Raw genomic sequence first — 22152 nt, 5'->3', positions numbered from 1 at the left:
TTGGTGCCCTCATCAGGCAGGATGGCACATGGCGAGCATGGCATGAGGGACGTTGTGCAGGGCGTTGGTCGGATGGACATCCGAGAGCAGGAGCTAAGGGACCTGGAGGTTGCCCGGAAACTGCAGGAAGAGGAGTTGAAGGTGGGTATCTCACCATTATAGCGCAATCTAATGTTAAACAGTAGTGGATACACGTATAATTCATTCTGTTGATCTGTGCATCCATTTTCTAGCCGCATATCCCATTCAGTGTCATGGGGGGGCTGGGGCCTTTTCCAGGCATCATAGGGCTGGGGTCCACCCTGCAATTGTAGCAAGCCATCACGTTAGTGAAGCTTTAAGGAGAAAAATTAATGATTGCCTAATAAGTAAAATAGACTGTCTCAAATTTCCTGTTTCTTTAGGCAAGTGAGATTGACAAGAGAGCTGCACAAGTTGCACAGGATGCAGTAAGTTTATGATCATCCAGTACTCTTGTTCTCCAAGCATGAGAGCTTTTGCTTGTCCTTTACTCAGTCGCTTGTAAATGTTCTGATACTTCAATATGGTCATGTGCAGAATACACACTGATAAAGAGGGTAACCTTTGTGCCATAACCTCAAAGGAGTGGCTTCCTCCTTACAGTGGTGTCATCAAGCCAGAAACAAAAGGTAATAAATAAGCATAAATATGGATTGAATTCTTTATCAGTTGACTTTCTCTTGACAGGAAATTGCCCGTCTACTAATGGAGGAAGAGAAACGGGTTTATAAGAAGTCCAAGGATCGAGAAAAGCCTTGTACGGACCATAGAAGACCAGAGGGAGATGAAAAGGTAATCAGTCCACTTGTCTGTTATGTCATGAAATGTTAGGCAATTAATCAGTGTGTAGGTAATTTCATTCTACTTTATTACTGCAGTACCTTAATATTGGCTCATAAACCCTGCCTACATCGAGCTTATTGTAAGAATAAAAAAAACAATAACAAGCTTGCTACACTAAACATCATTACTGAAGTATTACTGTTCAGTTTCCTGATCATATGGAAAATACAGTGAGATGACTGATCCATCTGTGCTGATATTTCAGCCTGGATTTGAAGAAGTGGTGAGGCCCAGATCACGGGAGGAGCACCAGCAGAGATCCAGGAACCATAAGGCAGATAGGTATTATAGATGTCTGCTGCCCAGACAGACCTCACACATCCTTCTAACTAACAGGAAGACACTTAGGAAGTCCTCATTAGATGCAAGATTGCTCAAGCTTAAGCTCATACCCTCCCCCCCAAACACATCCATGCTAATATCTCAGTAAGCTTATCTTGAGTCATCAGCCTCGTCGGCTCTGACATGTCAGGAGGGAAATTAAACATTTTATACTGTGGTAAGACCTGCCAGCAAGCCTCCATGGAACTGAACCAAATCACCACAACCACCCAAATTCAGCAGGAAAACATTTCCTTTGTCAGGTGTAACTTTTTCAACTTCCTACTGCATCCTCTCTCTCTCTCAGACCGCCACCTCGTTCCCATGACTACGAGAACACGGACTCCAGCTACCTGTATCCAGCAGCCCACTATCCCAGCCGTGCTGCTCCTGAACCAGAGACAGCTTATAAAGGTGACGTCATTCTCTGGGATACTGTCCCTTCTGGTACTGGTCTGCATGCTCCTGGATTCTGCCGTGGGTTATGTCATATTCATATTGAATTGATATCTCTTAACTGCTTTGTTGTTTACCTGTTTATAGCTGATTGAATCTAAACTTTGCTTCCCTGACTCAAAAAGACACAAGAAGCATTGACTTCTCTAAGCCTCTAAAACATGACGTGAACTTTAAGCCATTTCCCAAATTCAGGACTAGTGTGTACACAGTGAACTACGTTTGATATGGATGGAATTTTTCTTTTTATTGTCTTTATTTTGGGTCAGAATAGCTTGCTAAACAGTGCACTACATTTCCACACGGCTTGGATGTAAGAGTTTCTAGCATTGTGTCCAAGCAAATATTAATTGTGTAGTTTCCTCCTGATGAAACAACCTAATAAATTGTACATAACATTTATGTAAACAATAGGCTCCGGACCCCCCGCGACCCAGTTTGGATAAGCGGTTTGGAAAATGGATGGATGGATTTATGTAAACATTATGAAAAGTATATAACCTTTTTATGTAAATGCTGTGTATCTGATTCATCGGCACTTGTTTTACTTTAAACTTTTCAGTCAATGATTAATCTGTTAGAACTGGTTGTTCCAGACGTTATTTTGCATAATGAAACTAGGTTGATTCATACCAGTATATATTTGTATAATTTTAAATACCCAGCCTATAGTACAGTGGTTGTTACCTGTTCTGGCCATTATGGCTTTAGCTTATGCTCTACAAACATGGTTGTCATCCCTCCTGATTGGCTGGGAAACTCAAGGAATTAAATGAGGCCTCATGGACTTTCAAGGCTTCAATCTGGGAGGTTTTTTATGTAAAAACTGGGGCTGTCAGAGTTAATGTATATGTGTTACAAGTCATAACACTTCAATTATCTGTTTGCATATGAAGTTTTGATAGCTAAATGGAACAATAGAATGAGCAGAGATTTTTAATAGAGAAGGAAAAGTATCCCTTCCTTGTTATAAAGGACACAAGAGCTTAAGTTGTGATGTTATACAGAATCCTAAAAGAAAATCAAAAACGTACTTTCAGTGGCATATCATGGGGAAGCGGTGAAGAAAAGACATTGCTTCTTGGTTTATTTAATTTTTTAAAAGTTGCCAGATGGCTCAGATGATACACATTGCGGTTTTAATTTATTGAAGACTATCTTATTAGAAGATTTCATATCAAAGTTCAGGTGTTTGTGTTGAACCAGTCAGTAAAGGTTATTGCTATAAGCCCCAACCTAGTACTTCCTAATTACCTAAAGTACCCGCCAGGGGCTAGGGACTGAAAAAAGGTTCAGGAACTACCTACCAGGTCCTATAGCAGGAACATGACTGAAGTCAAAAAGTTCCTGCTGCCCTGTCTGAAATAGTCATCTGTACCCATAATTACCCATGGAGCCTGCAGGAGTGCTCCCTTCCTCTATCATCTTGCAGTATCTATGAGGCGGCTGGGAGCCACGGCGTCTAGCCTCCCAGCTTCTCTTTCTTCAATGACAAAAAGTGATCAGAATAGGAATCAAATAGCGGCATAAACCCCCATGTGAATCTTCAATGTTTTTGCCCTCCCCCCAGCTGATCTAAGACTTACTCTTTTTCTTACAGGTTCCTACAACCGCCAGTGACCCTGCACCCCCCCCACTCCTGCCATTCGTACATTATTTTCCTTTGTTTCATTACAGTTCCATTTTGGATCCATGACAAGCGGATGCCTGCTGGGACAACTGAGACTTGCAAGTAGACTTTTCCTGGAATTTTTGACAGAACTTTAACAGACTGAATGCAGCCACCACACTACTGCTATGTATACTTTTTGATTTAATTTATGCTGGACAAAAAATGATATATGAAGGACTTGATGGAGGTTGCTTTGCTGTGCTCTTGAAGTCATGGCCATATTGCTAGAAGATATTGCTATTTATTTTTGGATAGCTAAGGTACCGCGCTTTCATCACACCAGCCATCACTCGGTTGCGTGCTTCCTTGTGGCTGTCCTTCAGAGTAGTTTCGCAACATGTTCACAATATATGCTTCCAGGAACAGGCCAAGTTGGATTTGTCTGTGCTGTACTGTGGCGTCTTTGTTCTGTCCAATGGCCGCTGTTTGTCCTTGTCCACGTAGAAGATATGAGCGGCTTTGGGATCTCGATCTTTTCACTGAACCTAATCATGCAGCAGTGATTTAACATGGGAATTTTCCCCTCCAACACATGGGAACCCCCTCTCCATTTCCTGGAAGCGAGGCAGCAATCCCCATTCTATAGAATTAAGCATCGTCAGTGAACTACTCCCATCAGGAGCTGAAGATACCATTACTGGAGGGATCTCACTGTCGTCATGTGTACTCTGCTGTTTACTTTGACATGTTTATTCATGCCTCTTTGTTCCCATTTTGCCTTGATGGCAATAATCTGAATGAGTTAAATATGATTGTTTTTTCTATAAAAATATTTATAATTTTTAGTTGCCAAGTACTGAGCTTATGCTACTGCTATATGTATTGCAAGTTTTGTAGACAGAAAATGATCAAATTTGAAGAACTCTTATACAGTGTTTTGGTCGTCACTATACATTGTTGGAAACCCAATTCTCTGGGGGGTGGGGCTCTCTGGATTTCTAAGAGTAAACAAAGCAAAGAAGGGGAGGCCAGATTATATTAATCATACACATATAACTCAGTCTACCCTATGAATACCTTTCCAGGTTCATGGTAACAAGAAAGACGTGGAGAACATTGACATACCTGTATATAGTACTGTCTAGAATCTTGACCATTTCAAGAACGTTGTTTGATGGAAGTACTTTTTTTGGGAGCGAGTACGTTTGTGATCATGGGAGGCCTTCATACTGTACACTGTTCCTGTAATGAATTTTAAAGTTGTCAAGCTGTTACTCTGTACTCTTCTGGGATAGTGCTACGAAGAGGCCTCCTACAAAAATGACGACATTCTCCAATTAATGTTTTCCAAGAAATGGGGCAAATACCAATATGGCAGATACCAACCGATGATTAATATCAAATACTTACCAGGACATGTTGCTTTGAGGACTTGCATGTAAGGCTTCAAATCAGAGAAGACTTAAGGCACACTGAAAGTACAGATCTTCATATAAAAAGATGTTGAAGGGAAAAAATTGCAGCAATCTATTTTGTGTGATCTGATTCACATCTTTTTGGTTTAATTCACAATGACTTTTATGACTCAGTTTTCAGTCCCCCCCCCCCCCCCCAGCAGCACTGCAGAAAACACTGCATGGTTTAACTGTACTCCTCCACCCATTTCCTTCCACATTTGGTTTATTCTTGCCTCTGTGATGTTCCTGTATCTCTGTAAAGGTATCATTGTGTACACTACTCCACAAATCGTTGACTGCAGGTTACCAAAAAAAGCCTTAAGGAGAAAGAGTAAAGCTTGCTTTTGATAAGTAAGAAGCTTAATTAATTTATTCACTTGAAGGGAGCTAAACCTGTCTGTTTTAGTATCTCTGTAGTATTTAAAAGGTGCTTGAGGATGAAGAGAATGAAATGAATAACATGAGGTGGTTAGGATCAATATTAACCAGATTAGTAAGTGTGAGTACAATGCTATCCTAATGTTGAAGTATTGTGTACAATTTCAGGTCTTGTATAACTTTATATATGCTAATTGTTGTTTTTGAACAGCGTATGCTTAGGCAATTACAGACAAAGGATTGGGTTAAGATTATGGAGCGAATTTCATGCCAACTTGAAATGCAAAAATGACTGGCATGTGGGGGGAGAACAATTGACGTGATGTATTGTTTTACAGTGCACAGCATGCAGGAACCGTGCCATGTGGAATGCATTGCAAAAGAGGCATTGCTTTTCAGTGAGTGTCGAGAGGAGAAAGTGACACAATGAAAAGCAAACCCATTTCATTGATTTGCATCTTGTTCAAGTACCATTAAGAAAAACAAATTGAAGGGTTTGCACACATTACACACTATTTAACAATTGTGCCACACCGCAGCGAAATGCAATAGCCATCTTCAGCTCTGCCGCATTGGCTGATTGTCATTTTCAAAAAGTACATGCTAAAATCATGCCTCCACAAAATGTAATCACTGTGGAATTACATCGCTCTAGCAAGTGGGAAGCACGGTTGTGGAAAACGGGCTGGGCCGATCACCTAAGATCTGATCCATTGGGTGACGGGGTATGACCACAGCCACTACACCACAGCTGTGCCCCTGTTAATAGGCTACTTCAGAATGGCTTTTAAAACAACTTTTAGGCAAAAAACATCCTCTCTCCTCCAGCAGGTAGAAATTTGACACTGTGAGCGAGGCAAGGAAGTCCTAGACAAGGAAGTCACTCTAAGATGAGTTTAAAAGTAGAAATATAAATAGCTAGGATCTATTTGTATTTTCATTACATTTAAATTCAAGTTAAATGTTATTTCACTCATCTGCAGAATCAAAGCCAGCCCTTCTGGTCATTGGAATGTGTCGCTCTCCTACAGGGACGGATTATGGGTTGTGTGGGCCCCGGGGCAAAACGTTTGCGAGGGCCCCCCACCACCAACACCACCACCACAACCACCACAATTCAAGGGCCCTTGGCAGCCAAACGCCCTCCCTATAGGGTCAGGGGCCCTTGTAGGCAGAGGATCAAAGAATGTCGGCCCTCTAAAATAGACAAACGAAAATACATTGTTGGTAAGCGTTGCAAAAAAAGCGCTGCAACCAAAGGGCCCCTGGGCAGCTGCCCCGCTGGCCCGGTCTGTAATCCGTCCCTGCTCTCCTACAGGCACGCGCCTACTAAGTAACCTGCCATCATTTAGGAAAAGAAATGCATTTCATGACTTGGCAAGAGCCTTGTGTGCATGGAAAGTTTACTTCAATGACAGAATGCATTTTTTTCCGTCACAAAAATTGAACACCAATGGCGGCAGAATTCATTTACATTTCGTCCACAAAATGCATTTCTGTCACTCACGAAATGCCTTTTGTCCACAAAATGGTTTTCTTTAATTCCCAAAACGCATTTCGTCCACAAAATGACTTTTTTTCCTTTACAAAATAATTTTATACACACATTTACATTTACATTTACAGGATTTGGCAAACGCCCTTAGCCAGAGCGACTTGCATAAGTGCTTGAGACTCTGCGAGGAATTTCCGATGCTAGCTCAATTAGGACCCAAGCTATGAATACCATCTGTCTGAAAACTCCGTTGAGAAGTGCAGAATTTTTTATTTTTATTTTTTTAAACGCACACACACACACCAGAAAAGAGCCGAGTAAGAATACAGAAGTACTACGTCAGGTATTTCTGAAAAAGGAATGTTTTGAGTCGTCACTTGAAGACATTCAAGGATTCAGCTGTTCGGACATCTAGGGGGAGTTCATTCCACCAATTAGGTGCCAATGCACATGACTTTTAGTTGACAAAATGATTTACTTTTTATTCATGAAAGCAGATGTTATGGATGTCAGAAGGTACTGATATCAATTTTGTGCACAAAACGAAACATTTCTTTTGATTTCAGTGCACGAAAGAAAGTGAAGTCTTTATACTTTCGTGGAAGAAAATGGAACTGGAGTTAGTCTTTCTATGGACAAAATGCAGCAAGACATTACTTGATGTTGTCATTAAATAATGTTTTTTTGTGACTCAGAATGTATTTTGTGAACGAGAATGAGCGCTTCACACTTGGCACCCCATTAGCTGTATAGTGACTGTGAACGTAACCTGTAGTGGTTGTCGCCTCATCGACTGGAACTTAAGCAGTTGTCTCAGTCCATTTCCTGTGACCACGCCCCCACTTGCTAGAGAGCTGTGATTGGACAGCGATTACAATTTGTGGTGACACGATCTCAGCATGTATTTTCGAAAATGGAAATGAGCCGATTCACAGCAGAGCAAAGACGGCTGTGATGTAGCACAACTTCATTGTTATATTGTGTGCAAAATGTAAACCCTTCAATTTGTTTTTCTTAATGGAACTTGAACAAGATGGAAATCAATTAAATGATGGCTTTGATTATCATTGCGTCACGTTCTTCTCTCGGCACTCACTGAGAAGCAATGGCTCTTATGCATTGCGTTTCCACATGGCATGGTTTCTGCATGCTGCGCATTGTGAAACAATACATTGTGTCGATTGTTTCCCCCCACATGCCAAATTCGTGTTTGCATTTCAAGGTGACACGAAATGTGCTCCATATAGGCCAACATATATTGTTCATTGACCAGGAAGACCAAAATCACAGTCAAGCCCCAGTGGTCTCCTACTAATTTTATTCTTAAATTCTATTGAAGAGTACTTCTGGCCCCTTGATACATCTAGAATGAGTAACCTGTTTAATTACACAATTGAACAAAGCCTTTTCATTATTCTTCCATCCCTGTTTCATTCAAGTCTTGACTATGTCCAGAAATATCAATGCAGATGTTGCAACATAATGAAATACATAGCAACACTTGCACAGCAAGTGCAAAAAAATACATCACCACAGCAGGAGATGCTATTTGTATTAATAAAATTGCAAGCTGTGAGGAATATGTGTTTGAAAAGGATGAATTGTTCTCCGGCTGAGGAAAAGGGTAAGACTGTTTTGACTGGTGTTGGTAAAACATTCCACTATCATAGGAAAACTATAAAACAGGTTATCCACCTTGGCAGAGATTCTTTTTGTTTTCTGAATTATGCGTAACAAAACTGGGTGTGCTGGTACCAGTAGCTGATGATCTGTTGAAATTACTGGGAAATGTCAAGTCAGCTGGTCTTCATTTGGGTTGTCGCAGTTAGCTAGTGCAGAAGTTAAAACGATGTTAAAGGGAGAAAATGGGTGCTTGGCAGTCCATTATGTAATGTGTTCTCATTCTCAGGGCGTTTGCGGAGTCACTTTCATGACAGTATCCAGTCCCAGTAATAAAACATGTCACATACTGCAGTGGACTTTGTTAATGGACAGACCTTGATGGGCAGATTTACTAAATAAGAACAATTATCCCCGACAGTGATGAACCACCAGGGGTACTTAATGAGCACATTCCATGGAACATTCATAGAGACACATTACTGCGTACGTTTGAGTTTTCTCCACCTCCTCTTACAGTAAAGTAGATGTACTGACGAAGCAAAAGGTCATCAGAGCTGCTGCCAAGTATAAGCTCAAAAATCCTTCAATCAACTCTTCATAGTTTAACTGATTTTAACCTTAGTAAACAATGTCCTTGCTCATAAGTCACTTGTACATTTTACAAACAAGAATGAAAACTTCATTTATACTTGCACTTGAAACCCTTTTTATCCATGCGGGATATTGCTCATAAAATATTGACAAATAAAAATGTAAAATTTGTTTTGTTACTTTATATAATATATATGAATTGACTGGTGCTGTTCATGTAATGTCACTCAATGTCCCTTTTTGAAAAAAGGAGGTGGAGTAGAACAACGCGTTGGTTGTAGCTGGTCCAACGACATGCCTTTAACTTAGGTGGTTAAACATATGTCTCTAAGATCGCTGATCTAGCATCCATGCTCATATTAGCCCATTAGTTCACACTTACTTTAATGATGCCTGGTGGTGTTGTATTCCAGCAATCCATTCTCACCATGTCAGGAAACAAATGGTCAGGTTCGAGTCTCCGCCTGGGCCACATGTGTGTGGAGTTTGCATGTTCTCCCCATGTCGTCGTGGGGTTTCCTCCGGGTACTCCGGTTTCCCCCCACAGTCCAAAAACATGCTGAGGCTAATTGGAGTCGCTAAATTGCCCATAGGTGTGCATGTGTGAGTGAATGGTGTGTGAATGTGCCCTGCGATGGGCTGGCCCCCCATCCTGGGTTGTTCCCTGCCTCGTGCCCATTGCTTCCGAGATAGGCTCCGGACCCCCCACGACCCAATAGGATAAGCGGTTTGGAAAATGGATGGATGGAAATTATCCAAAAGTGACATTTCTTCATCCAAGTAGTAAAAATGTTAACAATCTATATAATGTCAGAGAAGGTCCCATTCAGTACACAAATTGTTAATTATGTTTAATTAAGTGCAATTATTTGGCAACATATAAAGTTAGTTTCTGTTTGAAGTTTCAAAATAGCTGAAGTCACCCAATATTTATGCCTCAAAACAACAGTACAATCAAATATTTTTACTGAACAATAATTCTCAAAAAATGTTTTCGATCTTGAAATCACAATATCTACACTCTCTATAGACATTTAAAAATGAACTTAGTGACAAAAGCGGTAAGGTATAAGTAGTGAACTTATAAGAAGTTGTACTGTCTTTTTTCATACACAAAAAGGAATAAGCTGGAACACAGTCACAGAATAAAGAGCTGATGTTTCATGTCTATGAGATGCATAAGCTGTGTCCAGTGCTTTATTATTGATGGAGGTTGCCTTCAAATTTACATTTTTTTCATTGTATCTTACTCCACTGAATAAAGAGTGAGCTTAACATCTGTTCATAAATATAAATCATATATCAATACATTATTATCAGATCAGATTTAGAATCTCCATTTGGCATGTACCTTTTAACAAAACTTTGTGTGATATCTTCAGTATCTGCCAAGACTTCAAATCAAAGGCATTTTTATATAAAATGAACTCTGCAGACCAATATCACAGAGAGATATTCTGCATTGGTTAATGTTCGCATTTGACATACAGGGCAGGCCCCTCTGAGGCTGTCTTCTGTACAGTCCTACAAAACCATTCGCGCAAGGAGAGTAAAATGACTGCACGTGGCAGCAGGAGTATGTATTGCTTTGCGTTCACAGTTCCTGGGTGATGATAGGAACTCCACACTGCTTGGGAAGGCTTTATATATATTTGGCTGAAGACTGTAAAGGTCCTGCATACTGGTCATATTGTCCCGAATTCCCCGCCTTTGAGTTACAGAAGAGTATAAGCCCTCCGAGCAGTGACAGGCATGAAGCTGCCCATCCCAGGAACAGAGCCTTGCCGAAATCATACCTGAAAATACAAGTCACTTCAATCTCATATAACAATCTGCAGAATTATATAATTTTCTTTAATCACACGGTAAAGTAAATAAATATATCTATAATTATCCATCTGTATTTTACTGCTCTTCACTACTAAAACTCAAAAAAGAAGCAGCATTTAACACCAAACCTGGTGTGGTGATGGGATTCGTGGTGTTGATTGTGGAAATTCACCATGATTTTGTTTCCATACCAAGAGGTTGCCACCAGAGCACACAATCCTGTAACAAGGATGATCACATTATCCACAGAACAAACGTTTTGTCAATGTAGTGGCTCCCCTTACTGTATATTGACATAGTAATGTTAATGGTGTTGCCACCAGATCTGCACTGCAATTGAACAAGTCACAGAGCCACAATCAAAAGTTTAGTAACTGAATTAAAGACATATACAGACAATGCATAAATGGGGGAAATAAGTAAAGTAAATCTTACCTGCAGTTACAAAGAGGACTGCTCCCCCAAAAGCCACCTTCACTTTAAGCTGTTGTTTATCATCCATGCAAGTGGTACATTCCATGCCAGCCATTGAAGACATGACAGCCAAGCAAGATAGAAGGATGCTGATAACCATTAATGCCCGGGTGATCTGCATGTCGGCTTATGTAAACAAAAAAAAAAATAAAAAATAAAAAATGACCAAGCCAATAACTAAATACAGTACATAGAGGTACATGAAAAACAATGTTCAACTTTTTCCTGCACAAATTATTGTTAATATATTATTAATATTACTCTTTTGCAAGTTGTGTTGCATCTTTTCCACCGGTATGAAAACAATGACGTATACGTTTTTGGAATTCATGCTTGAAAAATATTCATTTGGGTGTTGCACTCTGAATATAAACAAGTGATGAACATGCCAGAGAGCCTAGATGTGTTATTCGGTTTGCAACGGAATACCACATCTGCGTGGGTTTACTTCCCTCCAACACACTAAACCGCCCAGCATTTTCTGCCGTTTGTATGAACTTACTTGACTGCTCCAGAAGTGACTCAAAAACTTTGCAGTTGACTTGTCCAGTGCTGTAGGTCACGCAGGACATCCAGAGTCCCTCCTGGCTGGTCTGGGCTGTCAACAAACTGGGTCCAGGGTGCGACGAGGTTTTCCATTCACTCATGGTGGTGCACACTATTAGTCCGATAAAGCCTGCCAAAGCCAAAATAAAGCCGAAAAATTGCATCAAAGAACTGGCCATTTTCAATAATAATAATAATAATAATTATTATTATTATTATTATTATTTGTCTTAAATACACCGATATAACAATGCTTGTCTATGCACAGCCCCTGAATGCAAGGAATGTTATCAGCGCACAGATTTAAAGCCACTTCAGTGGAGAGGCCAGCTCCGCCCAGCAGGGCTGATCTCTGTTCACAGCCATTTAAACTGTGAGCCTTTATTATTAAAGTAGGTGCCTATCAGCTTAGTGATAAACTGGAAAATTGTTTCCCTTTCTGAAGATGCTAACTGGCATTTAAATTGATTTATTTGTAACTGAAATATCTTGCACTTTTGCCAGCAACATGTGTGTTGAATAACTGATTGTTGAGAATTGGACTAATCGGATATCAAAACTTATTTTTTAACTGGCTATTCTCAGATTTCATTAAAGATTACAGTATCCATTGTGCACCTCTAATATGACTAATCATCTTCCAGGGCTCACTCCAGCCTTCTGTCCATCACATGACCAGTACAGTGTCTGTTATTTTTCACCTGGGGTGCATAAACACTTTAAAGTGCAATGGAACTTAAACCAAATTATCATGAAATTTCAGGAAAGTTCAGTGGGAAAGCAGGATGCGCGTCAGTCTGAGACTCACAAGCTACTTGTGGGATCTATAAATTCTCAAGGTTTGGGCCAGGCACTGTTCACATCCTGTGATATGAAGGGGGAGAAAAGACCATCAGCATTGTGTTGAGACAAACAGGAAAAGCTTTGGAGAAAAATAGGGATCTACCTCACCCATAACTGCTTACTATAGCCGCTAGGCTGTCTTTCGTAACTAGTTAGATTATGAATGTTAAAAGACATTAGTAAACAGGTCAGTATGATTCATTTTTACATACGTGCCTTCAGGTGAACTCAAAAGACCAACCTGGGACCAACTTTGGCTAAAGCCCAGCAAAGTTAAATCTGAATCGAAAGAAGATAGAAAGGCCCTGTGACAAGAATAACAAGCATGTATGTGATGCATTCGGACACAAACACAACAATAATACAGATGTTCGCTATAGGAGAAGATGCTGCAACAACAGAAAGTGGGAAGGATATTAAAGATGGTTATGCCTTCAGTGACTCTGCGCCATGAAACACAACAGCTTATTAGTCAAACTGCTCCTAAATAATGTGAAAAGTAAGGGCTATGGCTGCACATAGAAATTTTAGTGGTAGGTTTGCTGGATATCTGCATCTCCAAGCATAAACCCTCACTACGCTCTTCTCAGCTGGCTGAAAACTCACTGCAACAGATTTCCTACAACCAGCCATCTGCTGGAAAAATAACAACTGTCTCCTAGCCCTGCTAATTACAAGCCAGTCCTATCAGAATTACTTTGTTCTCCCTTAGGTGCAATGTAACAAAAAGATAATGTGAAGATCAGTCATTTTTAAGATGTTTTTAGATTTACAAGTTAAGTAACAGAAAAGCTAAGGAAGATTTGCTCTTTGGTCATAGCAAGAAAGAAAACATTAAGGATGTATAACTTGACCTAATTAAATTTTAGCCATCCACATTTGATTAAGGTTGGCCGTAAGTATATTGGAGAATATGGGGAATATATAGGTTTACACTTATTAGTCCATAAATAAATTCCATCTTTTAGACACAGCAAAGTTATTGCTTATTGGTAATGGATAAGTATTGCAAGTCCATCTCATTCAATATGTTACAGTCACACCTTGTCCACTCTGATATGTGTTTGTCAACCCATGTTTTATCAAAATAAATAAACCCATTATTTTGGCAAATAAAACATAAATATTGTTGGTTTTTTTAAATACACAATACCACATTGTCTTACACTACATGTTTTTGACATTTAAGTCCACAGGCTCAGAGCAATGATGGGATACAAACCCACAACCCAGGTGTTGGTTGGAGGTACCCAGTGAGCAAATGTGTGCGAAAACATCTTCATAATTAGAAAGCTTACGCATTAAGGACGTGTTGTTTTGTTAAAACTTTAAATAGTCGTGAATCACATACACAGAGCAGCTTCCCAAACTCAGGCATGCATACTGGGTTGCCAATACTCACGGTTTCTCTGAAAACAGCCACTCAATGGCCTGTTCAGGGATTACTGCTATCAGTGCTGCTTTGGGGTACATGGCACAGCAAGATCTCTGGGGTGTTTTCCTGCTTAGCTTAAGTAAAAAAGGAAGCAGAGGTCAGCAAGACTGCTACTGGTTCCTTTCCAGTATAATTACTGATGAGTATCGGCTGGGAATGCACATCCGTCTGATTTTTTGCTTACAGTAACAGATGTACAACAGAGAGAAAGAATCCAGTAACTGAATACACACACGCACACTTGGTGTAAGGTGTAAGCTACTGTGATAGAGACACGTATGTAAGGTAGCAGAATGGAGCAGCTGTGCATTAGCCCTGGACCGCTGATTTTGTCCTTGATCTTCTGAGTAGATATTTTGGCTGGCAGTACATTTTATCCTCCCCGCCCCCCCCCCCCCCACTTCCCCTTCCTGTTAAGTGCATAATAATGTTGGAGGGGTAAAGGAAACGAAAGGATTTGGAAGTAGCTTACTGTTCACTACAAGTGTGACACTTAGCATTTAATTCAGAAATCCTTAAAGATTTTCAACTTGATTTAAAAAAATTGTAAAGATTTTAAAGATTGCAACTGTTTCAAGAACAATGTATTTAGAATTCCACACAAAACTTGATAAAAGAACAACATAAATATAAATATTGAAGCAGCTTAGCACTTGCCATGGGCAAAACAGAGAATTAAAAGAGCTTTATTATTATTGTTGTCTGATTCTGGGATGTCCACAAAATTTATTCCTCTAGACCTTAATGTTGTCCTTAATACTATTGATAATACCTTTCTATTGCTTAAGGCATAATTTTAAATTCTGAGCTGGAGTCCTGTTTCAGTCCCACGGAGGGGTCACATGCGCGAATGGGACCTACGAAATATATCATGGTGGGTACACCCTTCAGTGCCATCCTACATAAGCCATCATTGAGAACAGACTTATTGATGGAGCTTATACCTAGCTTTTAGCAAGCAAGTCTACTCTTTTCTGTTTTCCATAATGTTAGTATGTCCTGGGGGGTTGGGCAACCACTTAATCTTGAACCCCCAGAGGTTTTTTTTCTCCTTACTTGGGAGTTTTTAGTTCCTCACCTCTGTTGTCATCTGGCTTTCCTTATTTTATTCATTTATTTTTTTCCCATTCTGTATTACTCTGATGATGTCCAGTGCTATGGACAGCCTGACCTCTAGGATGGCACCTGCCAGTGAAAGGATCCCCCCCAGACCCGATCAAGCAGTGCAAGGCCAGCTTACTGCAGCCACTGCATGAGGTCCTGTGCCAGTGCTGGAAAGAGGGAGCTATATCACAGGACATGAGGAATGCCAGAACTGTACAAGAACAAAGGGGACAGAGGCAACTGCAACAACTACAGAGGCATCTCCCTGGTGAGCAGTGTCAGGAAGGTCTTTGCCCATGTTCTCCAGACACATCTGCAGAGGGTGGCCAAGCGCATCTACTCAGAGTCACAGTGTGGCTTCCGTGCTAGCTGATCAACTGTAGACATGACATTCTCCCTCTGACAACTCCAGAAGAAGTGCAGAGAACAGAAGAAGCCCCCCTACTTTGCCTTCATAGACCTGGCAAAAGCTTTCAACCTTGTCAGCAGACAAGGATTGTTCCAGGTCCCCATCAAGGTAGGATACTCGACCAGACTACAAGACTCGACCAGAGTATGATAGAATCCTTCCTTATCAACATGAAGGGGGCAGTGCAATATGACAAAAGTACCTCTGAGCTCTGAGATCTGCAGTGCAATGAAGCATGGCTGTATCCTTGCTCTGATATCATTTGGCATTTTCTTCGCTGTGCTCCTGAAGCATACCTTTGGCTCCTTGAGGGAAGAGATCTTCCTAAACCCCAGATATAACGGCAGGCTATCGAACCCAGCCCGCCTTAGAGCCAAGATCAAAGTGTGTGAGGTCATCATCAGAAACATGTTGTTTGCTAATGATGTAGGTGTCGGAACTCACTTGCATATAGCAGGACCTCCAGAGTCAGATGGATCGATTTGCCCAGGCCTGCAAGGACTTCAGTCTGACCATCAGTATGAAAAAAACCAATGTGATAGTGCAGAATATTGCAACGCCACCAGTTGTCACCCCAGACAACTACAAATTGGAGGTTGTTCACCAATGCATCTATCTGAGCTTCAACATCAGTGACAACCACCCAGTAGATGTTGAAATCAGTCACATTGGGAAGGTCATGACAGCTCTTGCCTACCTCACTACACGCAACTGGGAGAACAACAAACTGACAATCAAGACCAAGATGGCTGTCTACGGTGCTTATGTGAACACACTCCTGTATGGCAGTGAGACTTGAACAACATATGCCAGGCAGGAGAAATGAATCCACACCTTCCACCTGCAATGCCTCCGCCACAACTTGGGTATCTCCTGGGAACACAAAGTGACCAGCAATGAAGTTGTGTTCCATGCTGGCTTACCCAGCATGTATTCCCGGCCCAGGCAACACAGACTGCACTGGTTCAGTCACATGTGCTGTATGAATGACAGCCACATCCCCAAAGACATCCTCTGTGACCAGCTGGCAAACAACAGGCTCTTCACAGCTATGCTACGGGGTTGTGTGAGAGGCAGGCAGTGCCTCATTACCTTCTGAACGTTCCAGTGAGCACCATTGGAGCCATAATCCGGAAGTGGAAAGAACATAATTTCACCATAACCTTGGTAAAGAGAAACCTTCTTATAGACCATCAGTTAGGGCTAAACCAGCTATTAATTTGCACTGATAGGGGGCAGGATTGCTTTCTAAATACTGACAGATTGCAGTATATTTCTTGGCTTTCCACGCTTTCATTGGATTTCCTTTTCTTGTATTCAGTACTCATTCCCTGTGTCATTTCAATTTATTGCACATAATTTATGGACTTATTTGTTTTGATTTCTTTATATATGTAGATTACTTGGGTTGTTTGAATTGAATTGAATTTCATGTCAATGGCCCATTATAAATATATTTAATGAGAAAAATGTTGACGCATCAAATACTTATTTTCACCACTGTAGCACTGAGGTGCTGCTGGGCAGGCCGTCAGGTTGGACTGACTGAAGTTCTCCATAGTCACATGTACTGTAATGTAATTATGCTGTATTGTAATGTCAAGTGAACTGTTAAATGTTAATCATTGTACATAACATGTGTTTGTGTCTGTGCACGTGTGTATGTATATGTGCACACTGGTGTGGGTGTTACGAATGGAATATACTTCACGTGACATGAAATCATATCATCTTGGGCCCCCAACCCAGACCAATTTTAGTATATTCCAATTTTTTTAGGACCCCTGTCACTTCTGGGCCCATGGAATTGTCCTAACTGTCCCGCCCTTTACGGTGCCCCTGCTGCCGATTCATTGTCTTGTAAGTGATAAAATGAAAATGTGCTCCTTTTCCCCTTCCTCTAAAAAAACATACTGTTTTTTATGTCCTATTTATCTAATTATAATTGCAAAATAAGGAATATCCTGGTCATTTCCTTTACTTCCTTATCTCAACTGGCAGATTTTTTTTATACAGAACTTTAGCTGAACACAACAGAGGGGTGGTGTTTGGGTTGCAAAAAAGTAAATATTTTATCTTTACAACTATGAAATGTAATGATAATACTAATACTTTTCAGAAATCTATTTGGTTTACAGAAAATTCCTGTAAACTTTATCCTTGAAAAATGTAGGAGTTTCTGTGTGACGTCTAAACACAAAACAAACAAAAAGTTCTGGGAAGCCTTAATTAAGCAAGAAATCCCAGCACAATCTGGCCAGTCCCATGAGTACATCTCCCCACCCTGCTCCATAAAAACAGATCATTACCGGCTGTAGTAAGCCTTCTCAGATATGGCAGTTACAGACGTGGATAAATTTGCTCGTACCCTTCCACAAAAAAAAAAAAAACAAGAAAACACAACTATCTCTGTAATAACTTGAAACCGACAAAAGTTTAATAGCATTTGAATTTGTGAGCAGGTGACACAATATTTGTGATCTAGTGACCCACGTCCTTCTTATAGAGGAATCGAAGCATTACGCACATCTGAATTTGTTCCTCGGAGACTAGCAGTCAGGGTAGGTGATGGGATAGCCCTTAAGGTTTAAAAACTGCAGTTGTGACCCGCTGGGTCAGCTGCTTTGAGCAGATGTTTAAAGCTGACCCTCCAGGTCTGGGTCCACGGTTCTCAAAGCAGATCCTCCGATAAGGTATGAGCCACTCAAACTCACTCAAACAAAGTGATATTGCACAGGTGGTGAATCAGCTGGGGGCAGGGAATGCCGGAGGGATCTGTGGTATCCGGAATGAACTTCTCAAGGCTGGTAGTAAGGTTGTCCTCCTGGCATTGCAGGCAAGCTTTGTTTCCATTAGAGAGTCAGGATCATCCCAACTGACTGGAAAATGGGACTGGAAAGGGAATGGTGATCGCCGGGATTGCAGATACTAAAAGGGGATAAATCTGCTTTCAGTGCTGGGTAAGGTTCTTGCTAGGGTCATCCTTAATAGGATCCGTGATCACTTGCTTGCCTGTCAGCAGTCTGGTTTTACGCCTATGAAGTCTAGCATGGACTGTATCCTAGCACTGAGGGTTCTCATCGAACGCAAGCGCGAATATCGGCAGAGGTTTCTTGCAGTCTTTGATGATTTTCGTAAAACATTCGACTTAGTTGATAATGTTACCCCCGAAGGTGCTGGACGTCATGGCTGGCCTGTGCACTGGTACTGTGAGTGCTGTGCAGAGTAGAAGGAGAACTTCCTCATCATTCAAAGTTGATTCTGGGGTTCGCCAGGGGTGTGTTCTTGCTCCTACTCTGTTCAACGTTTGCATGGACTGGGTGTTGGGCAGGGTCGCTGCATCTGCGCATGCGCCCCAATCTGACCTGACCTGACCTGCCTACTACCATGTTAAACTTGTGATTAAACATGATGTGCTTCACAGTGGATGTTTGCAGCCAGACACTTCATACTTATTTCTTTCCGGCACCTGATTGCCATCTCTGAGGTCTGCAAAATGGAGGGCTTCTTCTTTCTCTGGCTAAAACCTAGTTAATACTTTACCTTTTCTGCATGCACTTTCGTGTGTTTCTGGGCTGGGGATGGTTATCTAACAGAAGAAATTGGCATTTTCAGATCAGTAGCTATCTCTTCTCTTATCTTTTCCATATACTCCAGTTAATCAGGAAGTACACACTCCATACAACTTAAAGATGTACAACGTACATGGGAAACATGCCAATAACTGTAGCACATGTATTTTTGTTAAAAAATAATTATTTCTTGATGACAAATTTCTTTTTCTTTGATTAAATTTATTTCAATGAAAAGTAGATTTTTTTCTCATTCACCATAAGCTGGATTTTTTTCTAATCCTTTTTTTGCAAATCTTTACAAGGGATGCCAATAATTGTGGTGGGTACTGTACTTGCATGAACCTAGAACTTTTTGCAAAATTTAGCATTCATTTTCATTCACCAAGGGGTCCTTTTCTGTACAACAGCATCCGATTGATCTATAACTCGAAGGCTTTGAATGGTAGCCAGAGGGTCCTTCTTGATGATGTCATTACAACAGACGAATGTTCTGAGTTGAGAAGTGTGGCACAGGTGAGCTTTCCTTGTGCTCTAGGACTGGTGGAATGATGGTTTGATCTACTTTTATGTAATGGCAAGAATATGCAATTGGCTTTCTTTTCAACTATCACTGGGACCAAGTTGCTGTGGGATGGTAGTTGTTGTTATTTTTGTGATCATGCTTCACATCTTCAATCTTAGAAAATGAATGAAATGTCTCTGCGGCCACTTCACATTTTTTATTGTTGGTAGATTTTCACTATGGGTGGAGATGGGTACAGAGAAGAGGTGTCCCCTCACACTCCGAATGAGAAATTTGAAGGAGCAACACTGTTGAAGACCTTGCAGATCAGTGTTTATTGTGAGTATTCAGATACCTACATGTACATGGAATCACAGTACTAGGTAGGCTAAGTATGAATTTGTTTTTGATGGCAGTATGGCTTTGAGGGCCGCATACCCCTAATCAGCGCTCGTCTCCTCCATGACGTCAACGAGAAAGTCAGGAGGATCATCAAGTCTTATTCCATGCTGAATTCCATCCTCCATTTCTCCTACACTCACCTGGTGTGTTGGACTGCAGTTTTGGGTAAATACTGAACTGAACATTGAATTATGGAACATAGTAGCTTAATGATATGTGAATATACACTATGAGAAATAAAAGATTGTTATGGACTGAAATAAGTGGGGCAAGTTTTTGGTGTTTGCGTCCGTTCTGATTTTGTATTTGTCATTTTAGGACAACAGGACCATAGGAATGACCTTAGCCACCCCATACATGCCGACTATTGTCTTCTGGGCCCACAGGCCAATGAGTGTTGGAAGGAGCCACCTGCTTACACCTACAGAGACTACAGGTTTAGGGCCTACTGAGGTTGTGCTTCCATGGTCACATACTGCAAAAAAAAAAAATTAAATTCTGTTATCCTTGATTAAATGTGAATTCTTTATTTTGAGAGCATTTTCATAAACCTTCGAAAATATGAATCAGCCTATTAAGTTTTAGGTAAAATGTAGACATTAGAAGGCTGTCCTTCAAATGAAGTTCTCGTGTGTCAATTGGGGCCGAAAATAGTTTTAATTCTTTGTTTCTCTTAGCGCGCTGTTATATCTGAATGGGGATTTTGAAGGCGGGGAGTTCATCTTCACAGAGATGGATGGAAAAATAGTCACAGTGAGTGAGCGTGAAAAATTCAGTAAGACAAAAACGACAAAGATGGTAAAACTGGTATAACAGCAATAAACAGCTATATTAATACCCTCTTTGTTATACTTAAGCACAATTTGAACACCTTTAATAGTTTAATCCTCATTTCTGTCCCCTCTGGCATCAAGGCATCTGTCAAGGCAAAGTGTAGGAAAATGCTGGGCTTTTCATCCGGTGGAGAGAACCCACATGGTGTTCATGCAGTGACCAGCGGACAGAGGTGTGCAGTGGCTATATGGTTCACCCTGGACCCTCTTTTCAGAGAAATTCAGACTTCATTTTAGTATTACTACTAATTGGATAACAGAACATGCTTAGAATTCCAGGCAGGATGGTACCTTAATACACATTTAAATGCAATCTTCATATTTGCAACATTTTACTCTCTGCCTTCTTTTCTGCCCTCTCGTGGTAGTCTCCTGCATTGCATATAACGTTCTGCCACCGTTTTTGTCAGGCACTTGACTTGTGCACTAATCAACTAATCATTTATTTCCTGCAGGAGAGGCTCCAGGTTTGAGAAGTACTGCAATCATTAGACGATTAACATACCTAGGACCTGGGTCTGAAGAGTAACACCAAAGATGCAGGTGGGTTACTTAGATAATTATATATTGATAATATCAGAACTTCTTTATTTTTGTACTGTTTGAATTGACAGTTCTTTTTTGGTTTGAAAATGTGTCTGTTTATTGAGGTTTTATTTTTATATACTTTATGTCTTTATGTCAACATACAATCATTCATTTTGTATAGCATTTTAAAGAAAAAAATAGTGACACTTTTATCCAATGTGAGATACAATTTAGAAGGCAGGGAAGCCTTCTAGATAGGAGAATGGTTAATGGAAGCATTATAGGTCTGTTAAAAAAAATAGTAATGTTTTTAAAAAGCACAAAATAATCTGTCAGCACACTACTATTCACCAATGTATCTAATTCTGTATTGGGCCTGAATATAAATCTATTGCTATTTGGGATTTTCTTTCAATTCAATTCATTTTTATATAGCACCTTTCACAAGAGTCACCCCAGGGCACTTTACATGGGTGTGTTGTGGTACATTACTTCATCATTAATTTATTTGAGGACAATAAATAATGCAGCAGATAAATAGGTAGACCTCCAAATTAAATTTCATGAAAGTTTTGCTGTATTTTCTGTTCATAGTAGATACTTGAGGCATCAATCTTTTCATGGAGGAAGAGCATTGGTGGGTAAAAACTGACTTGAAAATTGACCTGGAAAAGAAAATTGAGGAGAAAAACCAAAAACTCCCAAATAAGGAGAAAAAACCTCTGGGGGTTCAAGGTCAACTGGCTGCCCACCTCCCAACCCGCCCCCCGGGATTGCAAAAAATTACTGATAAAGAGACAGTGGGTTTGCTTGCTAAAAGAAAGGTGTAAACCAGGGGTGGCCAATCTTATCCGCAAAGGGCCGGTGTGTATGC

At 40.6% G+C, this 22152-nt stretch overlaps 3 protein-coding genes across 11 annotated transcripts in view; 2 read left to right on the top strand and 1 right to left on the bottom strand.

Annotated features, from left to right (window-relative positions):
- Nucleotides 1-4181, top strand: part of LOC125708894 (trichohyalin-like) — a 28709-nt gene extending 24528 nt beyond the window's left edge. For 8 of the 9 annotated variants that reach the window (XM_048976810.1, XM_048976809.1, XM_048976808.1 and 5 more), the window contains 6 exons: nt 17-141; nt 405-449; nt 709-813; nt 1070-1146; nt 1493-1599; nt 3319-4181. In XM_048976810.1, coding sequence (XP_048832767.1) covers nt 17-141; nt 405-449; nt 709-813; nt 1070-1146; nt 1493-1599; nt 3319-3377 — 518 coding nt within the window. In that variant the 3' untranslated portion in view covers nt 3378-4181. Of the gene's footprint in view, nt 1-16; nt 142-404; nt 450-708; nt 814-1069; nt 1147-1492; nt 1600-3241 lie in introns of all 9 variants that reach the window. The other variant, XM_048976803.1, reaches the window with a different exon arrangement.
- Nucleotides 4182-9633: 5452 nt separating this feature from the next.
- Nucleotides 9634-11938, bottom strand: LOC125708899 (claudin-1-like). The gene is made up of 4 exons (XM_048976816.1): nt 11604-11938; nt 11063-11227; nt 10756-10846; nt 9634-10593 (listed from the first exon to the last, which is right to left on the bottom strand). The coding sequence occupies exons 1-4, from the start codon at nt 11824-11826 to the stop codon at nt 10440-10442; spliced, it is 633 nt and encodes a 210-aa protein (XP_048832773.1). The 5' UTR covers nt 11827-11938; the 3' UTR covers nt 9634-10439.
- Nucleotides 11939-19425: 7487 nt separating this feature from the next.
- On the top strand, nt 19426-21041 carry LOC125708900 (prolyl 3-hydroxylase 2-like). Its single transcript, XM_048976817.1, has 6 exons — nt 19426-19526; nt 19746-19847; nt 19932-20082; nt 20236-20353; nt 20595-20670; nt 20832-21041. The coding sequence occupies exons 2-6, from the start codon at nt 19755-19757 to the stop codon at nt 20985-20987; spliced, it is 594 nt and encodes a 197-aa protein (XP_048832774.1). The 5' UTR covers nt 19426-19526; nt 19746-19754; the 3' UTR covers nt 20988-21041.
- The last annotated feature ends 1111 nt before the right edge of the window (nt 21042-22152 follow it).

Source organism: Brienomyrus brachyistius, chromosome 15 (genome assembly GCF_023856365.1).
Source record: "Brienomyrus brachyistius isolate T26 chromosome 15, BBRACH_0.4, whole genome shotgun sequence".
Classification (NCBI taxonomy): Eukaryota; Metazoa; Chordata; class Actinopteri; order Osteoglossiformes; family Mormyridae; genus Brienomyrus; species Brienomyrus brachyistius.
The sequence above is the reverse complement of the archived record's forward strand: the minus strand, read 5'-3'. Positions and strand labels throughout refer to the sequence as shown.